Raw genomic sequence first — 23647 nt, forward strand, 5'->3', positions numbered from 1 at the left:
GAGATGATAATCTCTATGCCCTATTGTGAGAGAGACTAGATTTGAGAGTTTTGGGGACTGGCTCCACTGCTTCAGCTCAGATGAATCGATTTCTGAAAGGGATTATGGGAAAATCAGGTCAAATCACAGAGGAATATGTATAGAGTTCAAATAGGTGCTGATAACCTGTCCCAGGTTGTCCTAATCAGAACTTGTAGTGGAGGCTTTCTGGTTATATGAAGTGAATGATCGAGAATAAGAATTTGCAAAAAAGGTGGTTCTATTCCATTTTGGTTAAGTGTTTAGGGAATAAAGGGAATAAAGTTTTGTAAGTATTTTTTGGGGGAAAAAGTCCTCAAACAAATTATTAAAAAGACTCATATTCTAAAATACATTTGTTCACTGCCTCAGAGACCTACAACCAAGTATATCGTCATCACACTGTACACTGAATGACTCCGGCTGGTCTGGAAACAATTACCGGCTGATCTGTGAACTTAATTAGAAAGGAAACCCAGGATGTGTGTAAAACATCCATGGTATTGATCCAGGTTTTATTAAAGCATGTATCCTGACTGAACTGCTGTCACAGCACTCTCCCTGCACTCCTCACACATTGATTCCCTTTGTGGTCAGGAGACCCAGCCTCAGCACTCTGATTTCATTTCTGAATTTGATCTGCTGTTTGTGCCTTTAATCTACTTCTTACTGTGAGGATAAAGTACTCATAGGTCAACCATGTTTTGATCACGCACGAGTATAAATAAGTGTTTCAAAACAACATAACAGTTCTCTAACATAAGCATGGCCATCTAAACTTCACGGCCATGAAGCTAGAGTCTCCCTTTGCCACAAAGCCAGTGGGATTTTTTCACAGGCTTTTCTATGATCACAGACAAAAAGGTCTGTGGGAAATAAAAGTTGGGTACTTCCACATTTTGTTCAGCATCATAATCTCCGCAAACTGATGCAATATTAAGGATTTTTGAAGGGTAAATGCAAAGTAGCATGTATCGCTGAAATCAAACACTTAGTAATCTTTTTGTTCTTGCATGTATAAACTTTTAACTTTCTTTCTCTTTTTTGTCTGTCTGCAGGATCAGTTTGAGTTCGCATTGACAGCCGTTGCTGAGGAGGTGAATGCCATCCTGAAAGCTCTTCCACAGTAGAAAACAACACCTTCTCTACTCCTCATCCCAAGGATCTTCTCCTATATTGTTTCCTATTTTGTCTTTCTCCCGTCTCCTAAATTTTTTACCCTGTTATTTATGTTCTTTCCCCTCTCGTGCTTCTCATCTGTCATTTCCGTCTCTTGTTTCTCCTCCTTCTGACACTTCACTTAATCTGTGTTTTCCTGTCTGCCTTTCTTCTTTTTCTCCACTCCTTCTTCATTTTCCTCCTCTCTCCACTGTCTTCTACTTTCATTTTGTTTTCACACTCCTTGCTACTCCCATGCCCTTTTCATGTCTAATATTTACCCATGTTTTTACCATTTATCGCTTCTATTATTTCCTGCAGTCAAATTTCCTATTTCTCACCCTATCTTGTCATCAGTTGTTTTTTCTCATCTTTTATCCCATTTTCTCATTTCCGCATGTCTCGTCTTTCCTCCTTGTGACCCCTCTCCCTTCCATGTGCAGCCGTTCCTTGCAATTCTTAACATCTCCCATTCGATCTCAGTCAACGTTGTGCCAGGAAACCATTGAAACTATCCTGTACATAGACAGACCTTCCTTCTGTTGTGATGATCCAAGCAGCCTGTTTTCCAAAGTAACATTTTGCCGCATTTAAACGCCTTTTAAGCGATTTTTCAAATTCATCTGTATTCTGTTAAGTGTCTAATTATCATAATTTTTGTTTATAGATGAACATTGATCTCATTGGCATCAGCTGGCAATGATCAAAATAAGATGGCTCAAAATGTAATCGTATATCTGATTCTGATTTTCTGGGCAATGTTCAACGTGGCCAGTTGCCAAACCTGAGAGTTTTACTGAATTGATGCCACTGATTGGTCTCTGAGTGGGTGCATTTGTGACGCAGATCATCACATATTGTGTCTGATATTTAATGCCATGCTTTTTGATATGTTTTGATGCAGTATGCTAGTGTGTCACAGTATGCTGTAACTCATCAGCACGTAGCGTTGGTCAGTACGGTAGATATTAGGCAAAACACGAGTGATTCCATCTCCCACGAAGTCTTGCTTTTGTAAAAGTAAGCGGGGAAACCCAAAAATTAACACATTATCGGTAACTGTCTTAGTTGAACAAAAAAACGTGCTAATACTGGAAATACGGTCAAATGATTTTGCTTCATCTTTGTTGAAGCAATTTTGTGTTTCTTCTACCTGAATTGTTCTTTCTTGTGGAAAAACAATGTTGTGGCTTGTCAGTGAAGTTACACTCATGTCTGCCTTAACAAAAAAAAAAAAACATTCAGTAGATGGACTGGTAAAAGCCACGAGGATAAGGAGTAATGCTTCATTTTAAAATGGCCTCATTCTAGTGGATTAACCTGCGGATTAAAGATTAGCTGTGCCTGTGCTAAATGAAAACCGCTGCGATAAACATTGAAGAACATTCTGCCGGAGCAGAAGTTTCTGTTCGGCCAAAAGTTTGTGAGAGTCTTCTCACAAGTACCTACTTCAAATAACTATAAGTTCAAAATGCTGGAGTGGAGTCATTTTAAATGGTAATGTTTCTGACAAGTATTGTCATGCCAAAAGGAATAGCTCTGCTTCTGAATAGTAGGTTCTTAATGTAGCATTAATGGATGATTTGTCCATGTACAGTAGTGAAATCTGTATTGCAATGGAAATTAGTTTGCAGTGACACGCCTCAGCTGGTTTTCCCAACACCATTCTAAAATTAACATGTTTTATGTACTGCTGTAAATAAAAAGAGCACAGTCAGCATTAACTCTTGTTTTTTATGTTTTAGCCCATGTATGTAGGTTTATTTCAGTATCACGCCTCTCAAGAAAAGGCCCCACCACCAGTTACAGACAACTTCAGAGATCATTATTTTTCCTGGCTTCTAAACAGAATGTCCTGGGATTGTCGGCTCATTTTCGGTTTTAGCTAGACAAAAGCCACTACTAAATAGCCTGAAGTTAAGACACTGATTATTAAAGATGGCTTTGGGAAACCAGCTCGTGCAAAATCAATTGGTTGACAGTTTGAAATGTTTCATTCAGTTAATTCTACTAATTCTGTTTGTAAATCACCGATGACATGAATTGCATACACTATGCTGCTAATGCATGACTATTCAACAAATGTGTGCTGTAATGTTCTCCTTGCCTCAAAATGACCTTTACAAACCTCTGCAAGCAACCAGCCAACTGCTGATGTATCTATTAACTTTGTGTTAGACTCTTTATTAAACAAGATGCTCCAAGGACCTTAAAGTACAAAAGCCAAGGATTATCTTCTCTAAACTGTGCAGATCATAGTTAAAGCGGGCTGAAACGGGTGCAGTAACAATATGATGTAACACTGCAGCAAGCTGGTCTACATTTTTCCATCACAAAATTGAAACGTGCTACGAGAAATGCTGCTTTTAATAATGTGTTCAATGTGAAATGAGATTCTGTTTCTCCCCCTTTTTTAGGATACTGTCAGGTATATTATAAAAATGTGGAATTAAGTGAACTGGCATTCACTTTAAATGATCTTATTCTACTATATTTGAATCAAGCTTATTATAATGGGCTTTTATTTTTATTTGTTTATTTTGCAATGTTGATACTCAATCAGTTTCCCTGCTGCTGTTCTTTCTTTCTCACTCACCATCAAGTATGAATAGATAGCTGGTCTGTTGCATTAAAACTGTACATAAACCCCAAAACACAACAGAAGATATTTTGTTCTATTGGTGTAAACAACTTGTGAATAAAGTCTAGTTGTCGATGCAGTATTGTAATGCAATCCCGACTTGTGACTGTGGTCTCTTTTTATCCTTTTCTGACATAATTATACACAATAACTTTTACCATCGGGGTGAGCAGTAAAACGTGTTTTATAGAGCTGCTAACACCAGCTGCATTTTAAATCAGGTACCTTAGGTGTGTGCACACAAAGTGATGTCCTGCAGTGGATGGCGTTCAAGGTTGACATTCAGCATTTACATTTTTTTCTCCTCAGGTGAGATATTTGAGCAACACTAACACCTAATATACGAGAAGGTGCAACTTTTTTGCAGTGGGTTTATATTGCTTGACACTGCACAAAAAGAAAAACATATATTTCGGCAAAAAGTTCATGTGAAGTGTGGTATTTTGTCCATCACTCGATTATTATTATCGGTAAAAGTAGTTGTTGTAGTAGCAGCAGCATTATAGTGACCACAGAGTAAAGGAGTTAGCTTGGACGTTAGGTAGCCAAACTAGCTAACATTCAGCTAGTTTGGCTAGCAAATTAAAGTTGTAATTAGCCATATTATTAAAAAGCTGCTAACTTTGGTTTGAATGAAAAAGGGAAATTAAAGGCAAAACTGACCTGTCATTCAAAGTTCACAAATGGTTTAACTTTTAAAACTATTGTGCTCAGCTACACATTTCTCGCTAAACTTGACAGAGCGTTTCTGGCACAGTTAGCCAACGAGTGAAAATGAATGAAATATATGCATTTGAGACCTGATCTCCAGTTTTCTGGTTAAAAGGGAGGATTTTCTTTAGAACCCAGTAACACCAAGTGTATCTTTTTTAACCCCAACTCCCATTTGTTTATTTAAGGTAAACTGTGAGCAATAAACTGCCAAAAAAAAATGCCAGATATAACAAAGATTATACAAAATTACATTCACATATGCAAAATTATATCTAAATTTAAAATCTATATGTTCTGGACATTATTTCAGGGTTCAGGGTTTATAGGGTTAACATAGATTTTTGTCACACTCTTAAATAAATATAATATAATGACATTTTGTGGGAGACGTGTGTATGCAAACTGTGCACTCTTTAATCAAAAGTTAAGCTACAAAAGCAAATATTTGATCTGTCATGACCTTTAAAAAATCCCAGTGTAAGCACCTGTTTTTTCCACTTGATCAAGAGAGCGATTTAAAATCACCCTTTATCATCTGATTCATCGCATGCCTGCAGTTAACTGTTTCTTTCTTAGCACTGTGGAAGAACCGCTGTCACTCCTTCAAACATAAGTTTTTTGTGCAGCTGTTTTTAAGCCTAATACCTGTCCAGCTGTTTTTAACCTCATCTCCTTCATGTTGACAATCTCTCATTACAAAGACATTTTGACGCCAAAATGAATCGCATTTTTCATTCAGAGTCATCATCACTTGGCATTATTATTCATCCAGCATCTCCTGATAAGAAGCTGGGTGGATGATCAGCTTTTTGAGTGCTTATTCAGGTGAAACAGCAGCTTGCTATTGATTGTGGGGGGGGGAAAACGTTCTCAGTACATAAGCTTGTGTTGCTTTCTTGCAGTGTTGACTTAGAGAGTAGGAAGTAGGGAAATCGATTTAGCAAGATGCTGCTTTTCTCTCAATAGTGAGTCATATGAGTAGATTTAGACCGTCTAAGTTTTTCTTTTCATAGATGGCAACTTCTACTGTAGACACCTTGCAGTTTGAATACATGTGCACACATTTTAGTCCCTGAGATTTGGTTTGCCTGATAGTAGCTACAAAGGGCCTGTTCACACATAGTATTATCATGTATTTGGAATCAACATTAACACGAGAACAGCTCTAAGTATATTTGTTCACACAGGGAATTAGAAATGTTTCTCTGCACGTGTCCTGGGTGACCACCAATGTTCCCTCTAATTTTTCATGTGTCTGAGCGAACACACAAACTCACTGAGCGGTCCCTTGGACCACTGTGAGCAACAGCAGACATGTGCACTGTGGTCACGCCAGCATCGAATCGATCCAAGTTACATGGTTTTATTAAAATAATCAAATTACAGCATTTATGTTAGACTACTTTTAATTAACTGCTTTAGCCCACTTACAATGAAAATGTAAAATCTAGTCATTGACCTGTGTAGTATGTTAACACTATTGGAAGTAAAAATAACCTGAACTCCAATTTTGAAAACACAGCTTTCTTTCTTTCTTCTTTTTTTTTTTTTATAAAGCTCTGACTTGTATTATGAATATGAGTCTGTGGTCTGGGAGAGAGTCCTGTAACTCTCTGTCTGCAAAGTACAGTAAATAATGACCAATGTTGGGCAATTAATTATATAGTTACTTCTTCAAAAAGTAACTGAGTTATGCAAACAACAAAGTTTTTTGCAGCAACTATTTATAGACAAATTATTTGTGCCACTCCAAAAAATAGTTTATGTCTACTATGAGATAAAGGAGAACCACAGCCTGATACCTGCAGGCCTGACAACAGGAGATGTATCACTCCCGTAACACCTGTAACATTCAGTAGTCGCCTCATTGTTCTGACACAGTGTGTAGTGTAGTCAAAACTATTGACTACACTACACACTAACATCACAAGATTTGCGCTAAACGTCGCAAATCTCTCACATCTCAAAACACCGCTGTCACTCCTAAAACTTCCCCCCTTCCTAAACAACTAAATGCCATGTTGCCATATAATTTTTTGATTGGTCAACATGGTACATTTTTCCACCAATAGGAAAGAGTGGGGTTTTTTTGGCGTTGTTTTCGCTCACAGGTGGAGAGTGCTTTCGAGCGTTTTCCTTATAAAACACAGTTTTTACCGTTTCTTCCCGCAGTAAATATAAACAACGATAATATTCAGGAAGAAAACCAAACATTGCGTATATTTTTATCATAACTCTGGTTTTACGTGGCCTATCAACACAATTTAAAAACTGGTATAAAGTCCACACTTTTTCTGTCAATTGTTCCGTCTGTCCTGCTCACATCTCCAATGGTTGTAAACGTTGTCATTAACGTGACTTCACTCCACATCAGCCACGCCGCTTTGCTAGCTAAAACACCGGTGTCGGCACATAAGGACGCTGTCATAGCCTGTCAACGGTGTTGATTAGCTGCGTATATACGAATGCGAATCGCATTATTGGCTGGACTATGGGAGAAGGTGACATCGTTCTAATCCCAGCCAGTCACTTACTGACTAACACTGCAAAACAGAATTGTTAAAGTTTTAATTTTAAAAAAATTTGTGCGCAACGCAGATTTTCTGTGCTCAGAGACCGTGCCAGCAGTGCGCAATTGCGCACGCGCGCAGCTTAGAGGGAACATTGGTGACCACAATAGATGAGTGCCAGGTGTATTCAAGCTAGAGATGGGAGTGGATCAGGAATCAGCTCTGAGCCCCTTCCTGTTTGCACTGGTGACAGAGTGGAGTGGGTGGAGACATAAAGGCATATGAGGAAAGGCTGAGATGATCTGGACAAACACAGAGGATGCTGGTGGAAGATCAGAGAGAAGATTTGTAGATATAATGGAGGAATTGTCACGTCCGGTGTGGCAGACGTGTGGAGTTGTAGAAAGGACCCAAAAGGTGGCAGCTCTGGTGCAGGTGAGTATTTATTTACAGGAGTGGGTACAAACAGCAATGGTGGGTGAACATGAAACCGGAAACCTAAACTGGGTAAAACTAACAAAACAAACCAGAAACGAAGATGCAGGGAGGTCCGGGGAAATGCATACGGAGAGACGCAGGGAGACCGAGGGGAAACAACACAGACGAACAAGCAACGACTAAGACAGAAGACAAGACATAAAAACACTCAGAGAACACAGGGAGATCACACACAGGTGGGGGACACAGCTGGGAGTGATTAACGTGACGAGACTAGGGAGGCAAACTGAAAACACTCACATAAGACGCAGACCTTCAAAATAAAACAGGAAACACATACACCCAATGACACAACGCAAAAACTTCACACAGACTGGGGAACACATAGGAACATGAAAACAAAACCCAGAATAATAATAACTACTAAAACATAAACATGGAGTCACAAACTCCAGATCATGACAGGAGGACGTAAGAATGATGGCGTGGATGCCAGGGATATTGTGAGATGATATGGTGACCCCTAAAGGGAGCAACTGAATGGAGAAGATCATCTCCGTTGTCCAAAAGTAATAAAAAGTGTTGTTGGTGTTAAATAAAAGGTTAGGAAAGAACGTCCCTCACTTGTTTGCCTGAAGCCCAAGATCTTTGACTCACTCATAATGTGGACATTTTAAAGTTTTATATGGGTAAAAGAACTAGTGATTAAGATTCATTGATTAATTAATTATTGAATTGATTTCTTTGACTTTTGTTCATAATTCTGCCAAAATCTGAACTGATCTCAATCCTGAACACCAAGTAACACCAAGTGTATCTTATGTGATAAATGAGGGCTATTGTTGTAATAAGAATTAAAGGTTATTACCCTAATTCAGAATATGTAATAGAACACACAGTTTAATGAATAATGCCATAATTATCCTGAGACCTCCATTCATATGCTGCCAGCTCTATAGATCCAAAAGATTTTTGGTATCAGTGAATACTGCCCCAGTTGGGTTGACTGGTGATTATGAATTCACTATACGTGTTAATGTCAGAGAACGACTACTTGTCTGTCTGTGACAAACTGGCAACCTCTCAGTCGATATCATCAGAGTTAGACTCCGGCTCCTTACAACCAGTCAGATAAGCAGATAAGAAAACTGATAATGGGGGGACTTTGTTGGGGATTGATGTGAGATAGATGAGCCAGCTATTGTCTCCATCATACAGCCCCAAACAGCACATGCTTGTTGTGCTGTAGCATTGCTTATGATGGTTTGGTTTATGGCATTTTTCATCATTTGTCCTGTCAGTTCATATCCACTGTGTCTCCACCTTTATGCATCGCCTTCATTGCATTTTGAAAAGTCAGTTTTGCTTAGGAATGAGTGAGTGAAATAATAGAGGTACTGTGTCCGTGGCACAGTAAGAGCTGTTCGAATTCTCCAAATACAAAGGAAAGATACCTCATTGGTTCCTGCATTACCACACAGGATACACTGAACCGTCCTTTATGAAAAGGAAAGGAGATAGTACACAGTTCAAATCAACACACATTCTGACCAGTCACAGAAGCAACCAGTGTGACTGACAAGTGTTGCAGAGTGTCTATATAAACTACTCCATCTTGTGCCATTTTCTTCCCTCTATGCAGATGTGTTTAAAAGCTTAGTTTGTTAAAGACACCGGCACATCAAGACCCCTGCTTTTGGCTGCCACCCAGGCTGCATAGTATCCAACCCATGGGCCTACATGGCAGTGGAGGTTATTTCTTCCTGCTACCCAGCAAGGTTCTCAAACTGTGAATTGTGAATTATTGAGAGATTTTTTTCTTAGTCTGTCCCCTCACCTGGAACCGATTTACCCTTCGAGACTATACCAGTGGCTGTTTCCCAGGATCAGAGGGATGCTAACCCCTCCTCTGTAATTAGGTAGCAATTTTTCAACAAGGAAGAATCAAAACCCTTTAAACCATCCTTTTTTCAGTTAGACCTGTGGCCATACAATCTTGGTAATCGTGAATGGTGGCTGGACCTCAGACTCCTGGATGGTGCTAAGAGCAAAGCTGCTGCTAAGAGCAACGCCGCTGCTTCATTGTGATGCTCCAGGAGTCAACTCAGGTGGTTCAGGTGTCTAATCAGGATGCTTCTTGCGTGCATCTCTTTGGAGGTTTTCCAAGCACATCCAGCTGGGAGGAGATCACTGGGCAGACCCAGAACTTGCTGGAGACATTATATCTCATCAAGCTGGGAATGCCCTAGGATGCCCAAGAGGAACTAGAATGTGGGATCAGGAAGGATGTCTGGAATACCGTGAATTACTGCTTTGTCCATCATCATGCAGTCTGATTTTGGGTGAAAACAAAATGGATAAATGGATGGACTGGCAATAAATATTATTCTATTTTATTAAAAAAAATCTGTTTTTGTAAATTGCTTTATAATTTAGAAAAATATAATTTGTTATATCAAGATGAAAGTAAATCAGTTTGCATTGATAATGTTGCTATACTGAATGTTGCTGTTTTGCTAGTCTGCATAACTCTGCATAACACAGTCTGTTCTTTACAGATGTCTGGTTTGATCTGACCGTGTCTTGAACAGCATTAAATACTAAAAAAAAAAAGGTAAGTTGAAAAAAATTCTAGTCTAGTCAAAAGTTTAGAAGTTGAGCATTTTATTCTACAGTTCTGATTACTTCATTGTTGGAGTTTATACAAAAATAACAAGAAGCCTGAAAAATTCTATTATTAAAAATATATAAATTATCATTTTAGAGTAGATGATGCATTGGTACTGTAATTAACTAATGCACATTTCCTTTTTCTGCTGAATTTTGGTCCTTGATGCACAGGAAGTTTAGGAAGCCCTGAAAAATTGTTGTAAAGTTGTCATTATTTTTTATTACCATCTTGTCAATTGTTGCTACTGCTGTAAAAATTAAGTTTTCAGGACTGAGAAAATGAATGTTTATTTTCCTTTTGTCACATAGGCATATTTGAAATTGTACAATGGGGAATTTAAACAGGTTTTTAGAGGCCTGAGAGGTCATGGAACTTATTCAGAAAATAAATTACTGTGGAAACTTTCAATAGAAGTGAAACAGGGACAGAAATATAATTGCCTCGACTTTTTTTCCCCTCAGACTGCAGCATTATACGTTGAGACTCTGAGTAGACCACTTTATTTAACATCGAAACAAGATGCCTGAGCATGCCACTGTGGCTATCAGTCCCCTCAACACCTCAAGTAAAAATGTTGTCATTCATTCTGCTGGTAGCGAATGAGGATCCATTTCTGTGCTCAAAGCGAGCAGTCATGTTGCTATTCAAAATCATCAACCAGATTTGTAAAACCACAGAGCCGCTGTTGGCAGTGACACTGTCTGTCTGTTAATGGGCAACTCTTATTCTTCCTGCAAGAAGAACTCAGAAAGAGCTTACTCAAGTTCACAAATATTTTTGTCCCTGTCTGTACATTAGTCTCTGAGCAGTTTGCAGTTGCATATCCTATGTTTAGTAATCAATAGGAGATGTTGTGGACAGAATGACTCCTCTCAGCGATTCACCTCAAATGGCAATCACACACATTTTCGGTGTTTCAACACAGTTTTAACTGGTTTTTCTTTCATTGGGTTTATTGATGCCACATAAAATAAATCTCAAGCATAAAAACACAGCTGTAAAATGTGCCACCTAGCAGCTGCCCACACTAACAGGCGTCTGCCACTGACTCACTGGGGTTAAGTACCTTTATAAAGGTCACATAACTTTTCTAACTGCCCATGATGACTTGACCTCTGGGTACTGTGACCAATGTTTCAGGGCTTCCTGTGAGACCAAGATTTAGTGTTCCTGTCATGTACGGCTGTGTGACAGGCAAGGCAGGACCAAGAGACAGAGCATTGTTTCACAAATTCAGACTTTAAGAAAATCTAATCAAAAGGTAATATTAGTAAGAAGATATCAAAAATCTTTTGCAAGGGTAAAAAAAAAAGTGTTAATCCATCCTATGAATGTAAAACTTAGTTTGAGTATTTTTTCTTATGATTTAAGGAAACTGTGAATTTCAAGCTGGTCTCATAAAATTTATCCACATACAGTTTTTTATCCACATGCAGAATAATCCAATAGACTTCAGTCCTTTGCAGTATGTAATGCTATAAGACTACAGGCATGTAACAATGTTAAATGTCTGTCTTTTAGCTTATGTTTGATTTTGTCCCCTAAAGCCTTGCGTAAAGTGCAATTCAATGCATTAACTTGTCACAAAACTGAACACTTAACAAATTTGTTAGACCACCACTCAATGGCTCATGCTACAGTAACTGTATTAGTAATTACCAAAATATTTTTTATGTTTCTGTAATGGTTCATCCATTAGTATGTGGACACTCTGTAATGAAAACAGAAAAGGTACAGTAGAAAACAAAAGGAAAAACTGTGACTTTTCTTTCCTAATTAAAGGTCATGTAATTGTGTTATAGATAGAACCTCAGGTAGGTCCCTCAGTTAAATAGTGACTCTGGTGGGACTTGAACCCACAACCTTTGAATTACATCTGAAGTGAATCACTAGAAGTCCAATGCGCTATCCATTGCGCCACAGAGCCTGTTATATGTTGCATCCCCTAATCATTTTTTGTTGCTTCTTGCATTGGAACTTAAACCTAAATCCTATAACCTATATCCCTGTGCCTTAAAAAAAGCAGCTAGCTATATCCATTGCACTAAAATATGCTAATTTTCTGACCACTATGTGACTAATCCGGTCGTTAAGTGATGACGTGACAAATCCTACTTCCGGGTCCAAAGTAGTCTGCGTTTAATATGGCTTTTGTGTTGTTAACATGTTTAATGTTATGTATTTTCTTCTATTTAATCTCAAAAAGCTCCTAAAACAGTCAGTGATCACTGTTGACCTCCCTCGGCTTTTATTACCGCTAATCATTTATTTAAGCTCAGTTTTTAAAACCTTATGATGTAACTACAGCCCAGCCCATGCAGCAGTATATGAATGACTAACCTCGTATTGTGGATGGATTATCTCAGTTGTTCTCCTAGCTGAAGTTTGGTCCTTTTACAGCATCCTGCCATGCGATTACATTTGTTCCTGACCACCGAGAACACTCACGTTAACTTTTATCAAGTGGAAAAAAAGTTAGCTTGTTTATATTATGCTAACATAGCTGTGTCGCTAGCGGTCACGTAGCACATCATTAAATACCAGCTAGCCAAACTTCAGTAACCCTACAAACGTCACTGCTGTTTAGCTTTCTGTCTTCATTTATGTTGGAAGTGATAACAGAGCTGTACGTTTTAATTTGTTTCCAAAACCCCGCAATCAGGACATGCTATATTGTATTTAGATAGAAGCTAGCGAGCTAACTTCCTGCTAACTTCTAACTCCGTTAAATGTCATAAATTCCGTTTTCATGGATGCCTGGATGTTAAACTCAATTGTTACACCTGGTAGAGCAGAACACTGATCATTTTATTAAAGATTAAAGACTTTAGACAGCTTTTCAACTCTCAGTAATGCCATAGTGATCGTTTGATATATGGACCTGCAGCGGAGTTTAGGCCCAGACATGGCTAATGACGTCAGACTTTACGACCGGATAGCGAAAGAATATTCACTGGACCATAATGATACAACAAAGATGATGGAATTTGGTTCCATAAAATTAAATCCTGCACTTTCACAATTAAAATTATTTTATAAATCGTATTAAGTTTGAACAAACATTATTTGTGAGGTCAGAGAAGCATGACCAGACTGCTTTAAGCTGAACCCCTGCTGAAGTCATTACCTTGACATTCAGGGTTGGGAAAACCAAGAGTTTCTCTTTTTACTGATAGAAATCTTAAAAGGTGAATGAGTCCAGGTCAAGTGGTTTACACACAATTTCAGCATGCAGCGCTCTGTGTATTTACTGTGTAGGATTTGTACTATTATCTCAAACAAAGTCAGAGAAAATGATTCAAAATGAAAGAAAAAATAAATGATTCAAATCACTCTGATCTTTCTTCGTTATTGCTTCACCCAATTGGATAATAAATGCGCCACCATGTCCCATCTCTTTTACCCAGTTCACTCGTTGTGAGGACACTTCTGGCATTTAGTTTATCATTTTCATCAGTGTCGCACGTGCAGTGACCCCAATATCACCCGCCGTCATTCATCATTAGCACGTTTATAAGCATGCTTCCACTAGCGGCCCTCACAGGGAATTTAACCATTTGCATAGAAAAATTGCTTTCCTCCATGCAATAAGAACGGACTGTTTTACATAATTACAAATGATGTGCGGCTGCAGGACAAAACTGACATGTGCACGTGGGAGAATTAAGAGGGGAATGGAACTGTTATAGATATGATTTGTGTCGGTGGACATGAAGGATTTGAATAACTGAATATATTTTTGCTTCTGTATGTTGCAAGGTGAAGATTTTATGTCTTTTATATTTGTTTGTATATTTTGCAGGTAAGAAATGTAAGACTAAATTCCTTTTATCAATTTATCAAGTCTTATAAAGTACCACTTTTCTTTTTTAAATTTTTTTTCTGACAGTGAAGGTATTGATTCTTTTAGTATTCTCTGTCTCCGTTAAAAGTCATGCATACTTTTAAGGCAACTTTAAGAAGTAATTCTGAATATTTCAGTATAACTATTTTTAGAGGTTTTGAATCCAATATATTGAGATTGTTTGACATTTAGACACTGGATTGTCCCTGTGGCATCTTTATGAGTTCAGAAAAGTTTTCCCAATTCTGACTCCTCGAGCCCAGACTTATTTCTAGCAAGTGGATGGAAAACCCATTAAGACTAATGACTCGTGTTGAAGGTAAAATCTGAGAACCACAGACAGCTATGAGGTGATGTTTTTTGAAATCACGTCAGACGTCAAGGTTTGGGTTAAATGCTTTGTGTTTTTTTAGTAGAAGTGGTCATGGTTAAATGCTGGCTTTCAGTTTAAAACTGGAAACAAATTGCAAACATGCTTTGACAACAACTCATTAATCCACCCTGACTACCTTCCTACATGGATGCTATGTTATGCTAATTACTGTCTCCACTACATGCTGTTGCAAGGGAAAAGTAACTACCTGTTGTAATAAGCTACTTGCACATTTGGCCTGTGTCTCTGAGTTTATACGTTGACAATCTTTAAAGTGTATAAAAATGACAGGCTAATATGTATATATGTATATGCCATGAGCCTTTTTCGCTGTAACAGACCTCCTCAATTCATTAGCCAGCTCAATTCTGCTGTCAGACTGTAAAGCAGGTACTTTATGTTTGCAGAAAGGTCTAGACGCAGAGTTTCACCACAGAGCAGAACTTTCCATCGATGCCATTTCCCGGCCAACTTCCTCCTCAATCTGTCTCGCTCTGGTGGTGTTGGCAGTGGAGGAGAAGACTTGCAGTGATAACAGAGCCAGAGATAAAACAGAGAAAACACACACAATGAGCAGCAGTGTGTTCAGACGGATGTGTTTGAGAGCTATTAGAGCCTGTCACAGTTGGCTTGTCACGAATCGGGTACACACACACACACACACACACACACACACACACACACACGCAAGCAAGCATGCACGTACATGTACGCGTGTACACATACACATGTCCCAGCAGCTTGCACATTTCTAACAACTGTACACACACTGGATGGCATACTCCCCACTGTGGCAATCATGCACAGACTCGCACTCGCCTCATTCCTACATGTCTCTGAGGCTGTCTCACTCACACGCACGTGTCTGCCTGTCTTCCCTGGGAATCAAAGGCAGTGGCAGCAGGTATTTTCGATGTGCAGACTTGAGTAGTTTTCAAAGATAAGAGCTGCGACTGAGTGGCTCTGTTGCCATATGGGTAGTTTGTGTGTATGTGTGTGTGTGTGTGTGTATTGAGAGAGAGCGAGAGAGACTGAGACCACAGACCAAACACTTCTGTCACTGCAAATGTCATCCAGCACTGCGGAGGAGGAAGGACACCTATGGCCAGGTGTGCTTCATAAAGTGTTCCTGGACACAGGAAATATGTAATGGAAGTTTTTCTTTTTTTGTCCTTTTACATGCGGTTCATCTTTGCAGCCAGCAATTTAATTTGGTATCACAGAATGTGAGAAAAAAATATGAGAAAGGGTCACTTTTAAGCTATTTTTGAGGCTGATTACCTGTATTCTGCATTCCACTTCCTGCTAAAAAATATTGTTAATGTGATTTGTTAAGGTAATAAGAAGTTTTTTGGCAGCAAAATCTTAAAAAGTCGTTGGCAACCAATGTGCCAGAAACAGCAAAGTTTACACATCTAATTAAAATCATTGGGCTTATTTGTCATGCCAAGAGTCACATCCAGATAAAATCCTGATATGAGAATCTAATTTGTTGCACTTTTGTTTACCCAGAAATACATCTCTGGAAAAGCTCTGTTGAAATTCTGTTTCACTTAAGTTGCCATTATCACAGAGCACATACTCTGATTGTTTTACTGATGTTGTTACACTTGAAGAGAGCTGAGATTACATCATTTGTGTTTGGAAGAGAAGGTTCAGGTTAGTTCTTTGCGATATCTCACAAAACCGATTCTCAAAGCTCCTTTAAACAGTTCCTTTAAAAAATGTGGCTTTAGATGGCAAACAAACCCCCCCAAAACATTTTAACACATGAAGCCAGTCCAAAAGGATCCAGTAATAGAGAATATTTTACTCACTTCACCTATGACCCTAATAAATGCTTTCCTGATGAGTTTCTGAATTGAACAACCACTTTCAAGTCTCTTTTAATATGGTATCATGTATATTTAGTAAAAGATGCTACCATTTAGTGTAAATTGTATGAGTTTGAGTGTGTGGTGCCCTTCAGTTCCTCAGTCAAGTTAACCTTAGACTTGCTTGTGGTGTCTGGTTTAAAAATCAAGATATCAAAGGCTAAAATCAGAAACTTGAAGCTTTGAAACAGTGGGACGAAATCAAGTGGGTGACATCTGCAATATACAAACCTTTAAATGACATATATCTAAAGAGGCATTTAAATTATATCGAATAAATATAAGGGAATCTTGTTTTATCACTGTGAAAGCATTTCAAATGTAGCCAATCGTGTAACCTGCAAGTATAGCATCATTTTTTGTTCTTCCTTTGTTATTGCAAAACAATTTTTGCCCTTTGCCTGTCATTTCATGCAGTGTAGTTTATCATGTGAAAATCTAATAGTTCATAATATGCTTATAGAGACATCCTATTTATACACAGTTGCTCCAGCATTTCTATATATACTTTATGCATAAAATCTAATTTATCTGATGAGCATATACATGAAAACCTGTCAGGGGAAAGTGGAGGTGATGTGAGAACACTATTTTTGACTGTCCATCAAGCCAGTCGAACAGTCTTTGATCAGGCAGGGAGGCAGCTCTTTGATGCAGAGTGACCTAGCATGTCTTCTGAGGAGTGAGGGAAAAATTGGCTGCTGCACCTCTGTGCACTTACAACCCGAAAGTAATAATGCTCATTTTATACTTCACATTTGAAGCACGAAGCCGGCGCTACTATCTTGCAAAGAGTGCAGGACTCGAATAGGCTTTCTTAGAAGTGATAAATAGTGTTCCACAGATAGGTCACATGCCACGATGTTCTATCATGTAATATAAACTAATCAAGTAACTAAAGAGTTAGCGGTGATTAAGACTTTCGCAGCCACCCCACACTCGGTAATTTTGTGGATCCATGTTGGTCGTCTTTTCTAGGTTGGAATGAATAGATCTGGTTCTAGACTGGTCGCCAGCACCGTGTTGGTGGGATGATTTTTGCCAGCAAATTTAGAATTTCAGTCTAATTCAGAAGACATTCCCTCCTCCTATTTCTTTCATTCCTGCCAATTCATTTATTCAGTTAGTTAATCCACTAGTTACTACTAATTACAACTTTCTTGCAGATCCATGTCCTCTCCTGATGTTCTCCATCAGAAGAGGACATGGATCCGTTTGAGTAGTAGTCCTTCAGTTACCAGTGTCCAACATAATCAACTAATCAAAGGAGCAGTGCAAATATTGTACTGCGTCATGGTGTCCAATTTTGTGCAGATAATAAATTAACTTTTTCGTTAATTTAATATCCTTTACTGTTTCTCAGTGTTTAGCTTTTTTTCATATCCCCTTTCCCCTTTGTTCTATTTCTCAGTTTGTGAATCCTCTATCCTTGCCGCCTCTCCTAGTGTCTTAGTGACTCCCACCAGCAGAGGATGCAAGGAAGACACACAAGGCATCGACATTTATCAAAACATCCTTGACACCCCTGCTGGAGGCTTATTTTAAAGTAATGTCAATTAAATGTGACATGTGGTGCATCTCCATCGTAAATTGTTTGCTTGTAGCACAACCACAGCTGTACTTTTTGATCTCGGGTGTAAGAGGGCTTGTGACAAACGTAACACAAATAGTGAGGGGTTTGTATACTCACCTCTGTTATAATTGAAGTTAAAAACACTTTACCTCCATCTTTCCTGTCTCCTCCTCTGTTTTAGGAATTGAGACATCCTGTAAGGTGATTTTCAAGTCACCAGCAAGAGGATGAAGGACAGAGGAAAATATAGGGCACAATTTAGAGATATCAGAAAAGCCTTCTGCCTGTATCTACTTGTTTTTCCATCGGTTGGACTCATCACAGGCCCTTCCTGTTATATATATATATATATATATATATATATATATATATATATATATATATATATATATATATATATATATCTGAGGGCAGACCACAGCGACCTCCCTGAACAGGGTCCAGTAACCATCACAGTGGCAGATATCCAAGAAAGGGTCTCCAGTATGAAGAGTTGGACAGCACCAGGGCCCGACATGGTTCACGCCTACTGGCTGAAGAAGCTGACTGCACTCCACGAGCGTCTGGCAGCACAAATGAACCAGCTGCTAGTTAACGAGAGACACCCGGAATGGCTAACTGAAGGCCGGACGGTCCTGATCCCCAAGGACCCCAAGAAGGGACCGGTCCCCTCCAACTACCGACCAATAACCTGCCTCAGTACTACATGGAAGCTCCTGTCAGGCATCATATCGGCTAAGATGAACAGGCACATGGGTCAATACATGAGCGGGACACAGAAAGGAATTGGCAAGAATACCAGAGGCGCAAAACACCAGCTACTGGTAGACAGAACAATCAGCCGAGACTGCAAGACCAGACTGACCAACCTGTGCACTGCCTGGATTGATTACAAGAAGGCCTATGACTCAATGCCCCACAGCTGGATACTGGAATGCCTAGAATTGTACAAGATCAATGGGACCCTAAGAGCCTTCATCAGGAACTCAATGGGGATGTGGCGTACAACACTAGAGGCCAACTCCAAGCCCATAGCACAAGTCACCATCAAGTGCGGGATCTACCAAGGAGATGCTCTGTCCCCACTGCTGTTCTGCATAGGCCTGAACCCCCTCAGTGAGATCATTAACAAGACTGGCTACGGATACCGACTACGGAACGGAGCAGTTGTCAGCCACCTCCTGTACATGGATGACATCAAGCTGTATGCCAAGAGTGAACGAGACATCGATTCACTGATCCACACTACCAGGCTATACAGCAATGACATTGGAATGTCGTTCGGACTGGAGAAGTGTAGTCGGATGGTAACAAAGAGAGGGAAGGTAGTCAGAACTGAGGGGATTGAACTACCAGAAGGCAACATTGCAGACATAGAGGACAGTTACAAGTACCTGGGGATCCCGCAGGCAAATGGGAACCATGAAGAGGCCGCTAGAAAGGCTGCAACCACCAAGTACCTGCAGAGGGTCAGGCAAGTCCTGAGGAGTCAGCTGAATGGTAAGAACAAGATCCGGGCCATCAACACATACGCCCTGCCCGTGATCAGGTACCCTGCTGGGGTAATAGGCTGGCCAAAGGAGGAGATAGAAGCCACTGACATAAAGACAAGAAAGCTCCTGACCATGCATGGAGGGTTTCACCCCAAGTCCAGCACCCTGAGGCTGTACGCTAAGCGGAAGGAAGGGGGCCGGGGACTGGTGAGTGTCAGCACCACAGTCCAGGATGAGACAAGGAACATCCAAGAATACATTGGGAAGATGGCCCCAACTGACCGAGTGCTCAGTGAATACCTCAGGCAGCAGAAACCCAAGAAAGAGGAGGGAGACGAGGAACCATCATGGAAGGACAGGCCCCTGCACGGTATGTACCACCGGCAGATAGAGGAGGTGGCTGATATCCAGAAATCCTACCAGTGGCTGGACAAAGCTGGACTGAAAGACAGCACAGAGGCACTAATCATGGCAGCACAAGAACAAGCTCTGAGTACAAGATCCATAGAGGCTGGGGTCTATCACACCAGGCAAGACCCCAGGTGCAGGCTGTGTAAAGATGCCCCAGAGACAATCCAGCACATAACAGCAGGGTGCAAGATGCTAGCAGGCAAGGCATACATGGAACGCCATAACCAAGTGGCCGGCATAGTGTACAGGAACATCTGTGCCGAGTATAACCTAGAAGTCCCGAGGTCAAAATGGGAGATGCCCCCAAGGGTGGTGGAGAATGACCGAGCTAAGATCCTGTGGGACTTCCAGATACAGACGGACAAAATGGTGGTGGCTAACCAACCGGACATAGTGGTGGTAGACAAACAGAAGAAGACGGCCGTAGTGATCGATGTAGCGGTTCCGAATGACAGCAATATCAGGAAGAAGGAACACGAGAAGCTGGAGAAATACCAAGGGCTCAGAGAAGAGCTCGAGAGGATGTGGAGGGTGAAGGTAAGGGTGGTCCCCGTGGTAATCGGAGCACTAGGTGCGGTGACTCCCAAGCTAGGCGAGTGGCTCCAGCAGATCCCGGGAATAACATCGGAGATCTCTGTCCAGAAGAGCGCAGTCCTGGGAACAGCTAAGATACTGCGCAGGACCCTCAAGCTCCCAGGCCTCTGGTAGAGGACCCGAGCTTGAAGGATAAACCGCCCGCAGGGGCGTGCTGGGTGTTTTTTTTTTTTATATATACATACATACATAAATAGACTTGCCTCTACTTGGCAGTCTGTCTCCTTATGTTTTCCTTGTATTTTTTGGATCCTTGCTTGCTTCTTTGTCTTTTTCCAGTTTTAGTAGACTTGAGCAGAATCCATTTGTTATGTCTGCATTTGAATCCTCATTTTGACCTCTCTCTCTCTTTAGTATTAGTCCCATTAAAAGTAGACACTAAGAGTGTAAACCCTGTGCCCATGTACTTAAGTCATGCTCTTACAGTAAGTCAGAATTTATTTCAAAATGATAGAGACAGAATGACGGCACGATGAAGACAGAGGATGATGAAAAGAGAGGGAGAGAAAACGATACAGCGTGATGGAAGTGCCAGTCATCAGCCCTTCAGTTTCACTCCTGCGTGAGGAAACCAACCATCCATAATGCATCACATGTCTCCTAGCAACAGCCGGGAACCTAGCAACAGGATCTTAGCAACAGCAACAAACTGCTGCCTCTTTCGCTGCTGGCCAATCGGGGAGCCGTGTTTCTGATCGGCCCCAGCCAACCGGGATGAGCGGGGCTGGTAAGAGAGTGAAGTGGGTGTGTTTCCTCGCACAGCTGATTGGGCACACAGACTGAGAAGACATGCATATACAAACAGAACACACACAGAAATAGGGTGTGGAAATGTGCATGCAGAGGAAATACACTTTTTTTTTTCCTTTTTTGGCATAAGTATACACTGCTGTCTGGGATACACAGACAGTATAAGGCCTGAGACAGACTCTCTGTTTAACCACATACACACTGTGTAAAAGATTAGGACACACATTCGAATTAACTGCAAGTAATAGGATACATTTGACTGCAGAGTGAATGTCAGGTGCTTTTGGTCATTGTTTTTAAAGCTAAAATTCCGCTTTTTACTTACTTCAGGTTATACAGTAAATTGTAACTTTGGTGTAGATGTAGCTCAGGAGGTAGAGTCGGTCATCTACTAATCAGAAGGTGTGTGTATATATATATATATATACACCTTCTTGGAGTTACCCTAACTCCAATTACAGACAAGCAATAATTGGAGTTAGGGTAACTGGTGATTCTAAACTTTCCATAGGTGTGAATGTGAGTGTGAATGGTTGTCTGTCTGTCTCTCTGTGTTATAGAGTGGGAACCTATTCAGGGTGTACCCTGCCTCTTACTACCCAAGGTATCCTTCTATGGCTGGGATTAGGCTCCAGTCCCCCACCACAAGGTTTCAGTTTCTTTAAGAAAAATAAGCTCAAATAAAACGCTTTAAATCTCAGATATGTGGATTTTTTTTAAAAACTGTGTCACTGATAAAACAATGTTAAAGCAGCAATTCCCTAAGTATAAATGTTTCTACAATGTAATTAAAAATCTAAGCTAAGGTTTTGTATCTGAATCATTTGCTTTCTGCCCAATAACTGCAGAGACCTCACAGTTCAGTGTTTTATTGACATCCAGAAGCTCTTACCATGATTTAAATACATCTTTAAATTTGCTTGGACTCCTTTTCCACCAGAAAGGTTTGTGAGGTTGAGTGATAGTTGGGCTCACTTCAATGCATGGCTTGGGTTCTGAAATCAGTCTCCTGGAGTGGAGCTGGACCTCAGTTAGAGGCAGCAGGTATTGATGGGTTTATTTGCATCTCTCCCCCCCCCCCAGCTTGCTACCTGTTGGGGTTTTCCCCAGTGGACAAGACGGTTGTTTCTCTGCATCTCCTGTTTGGGGAATGGGTGCTGGCTGTTGTTTGCTGACATTTAGTGTAACTGAACTAGGATAGACTGGGTGGGGTGGTGGACAGAGCCCCATCTGGGGACTCCATTGTCCAAAAGGGGGACATCATCTCTCATGCAGACAATGACAGTGAGACTTGAAGGGTAGCTTGGTTAGCCTGTAGGACTCGGGAGGCAGCTGACAGATACCAGCTGGTCAAGCAGAGAGTTGCTCTGGGGGTAGCTTAAGCAAAGACATTGATGTGGGAGGAGTTTAGTGAGACAATGGAGTGAGAGTTTCGGTTAGCCTGATGATTCTAGCAAACCGTCAGGCAACTCAGGAAACACATTGCATTCAGTGGGGATGGAGTGCTGCTAAATACAACTGCCTGTCCATATTATTGTCCAGACACCTCACATTCCCCCTTGATGATTGCTGGAACAGCTCCAGAACTGGAACCACATTGTCTCCTCTGCAGCTCCTCTGGGATTACAGGCCTTGCTCTGTGCAGTAAAACTGTCAATCAGCCAGTGAAGATTCTCCAAGGAAAAAAAATACTCCAGTAGACTTGTAAAACTTGATTTCACAAGACTTGCAAAGCAAAAAGCAACAATTTCACTGTTGCACAACGAAAAATAAGCAAGAAAAAGAAATTTCATCTGGTTATAATATTCAAGATGCAGGGTTTTTTTTAATGACAATATCTGCAAATATCTAATAGACGATGCTTATATAGTCTGCAATCTTTAACAGATGTTGAAATATGCAGCAGATTTTGCAGCAAGAAATCTTGCCATATTCTTTTACATGTTTTGTTTGCAGTGGCACAAAGGTATTAAATGCATCAGTCTGTTGCTAGATTTACACAAAATCCGTTTCTCTTAGATGATCAGAACCAAACTTATCGCACAGGCACATTTTAGTCCTCTAAAGATTCTTATCAGTGTCAGATATTCTGACATTATCAAGTTGCTTAACAACCACCTACCACCTACTAAAATGACCCATTTGAAGTGCTTATGCAGGCGACACCTATAAAAGCATTGTGTAAATCTAATTTCATGACATTAATATCCACAGAGCAATCATCATGTATCATATTTTGTGATGTCATCATGCTGCCAGGCAAATGTCTACCAATGGACAAAAATCATAGACCGAAAGAGTAGCACAGGCATGCACTGTTTTGATAGCAGTAATAAAAATATTCTGTCGCATCATATTCGTCCTCCTTGTCATCCTTGTCAAACCACATTCATCTGGGAAGCCATGCATATGACACTGAATCTGTCTGTCTTCTTCCCCAGCATCAGTACACTTTAAGGGTAGGTTTGGGAATTGTCAGTTCTGTCTTTAAATAATACTGATATGACCATTTGTGGCTGAGAATAGGCCTTGGTTTAGCCAACCACTCTTACTTTTGAAATGTGGGACAAAAAGCACAACTCCAT

The 23647-nt window shown here is 40.3% G+C and overlaps 1 protein-coding gene and 1 non-coding gene across 2 annotated transcripts in view; one reads left to right on the forward strand and one right to left on the reverse strand.

The window, feature by feature from the left end:
- Positions 1-1148, forward strand: part of LOC146612969 (receptor-type tyrosine-protein phosphatase N2-like) — a 210293-nt gene extending 209145 nt beyond the window's left edge. Inside the window, exon 23 of the mRNA XM_085377709.1 lies at positions 1077-1148. Coding sequence (XP_085233835.1) covers positions 1077-1148 — 72 coding nt within the window. The remainder of the gene's footprint in view (positions 1-1076) is intronic.
- Positions 1149-11985: 10837 nt separating this feature from the next.
- trnar-ucu (transfer RNA arginine (anticodon UCU)) lies at positions 11986-12077 on the reverse strand. Its single transcript is given in 2 exon segments — positions 11986-12021; positions 12041-12077. It is a non-coding gene; the product is annotated as a tRNA-Arg (tRNA).
- Between the last annotated feature and the right edge of the window lie 11570 nt (positions 12078-23647).

Source organism: Diplotaxodon limnothrissa, linkage group LG18, assembly GCF_057381915.1.
Source record: "Diplotaxodon limnothrissa isolate DT_005_m linkage group LG18, D_limnothrissa_male_GT1.1, whole genome shotgun sequence".
NCBI classification, from domain to species: domain Eukaryota; kingdom Metazoa; phylum Chordata; class Actinopteri; order Cichliformes; family Cichlidae; genus Diplotaxodon; species Diplotaxodon limnothrissa.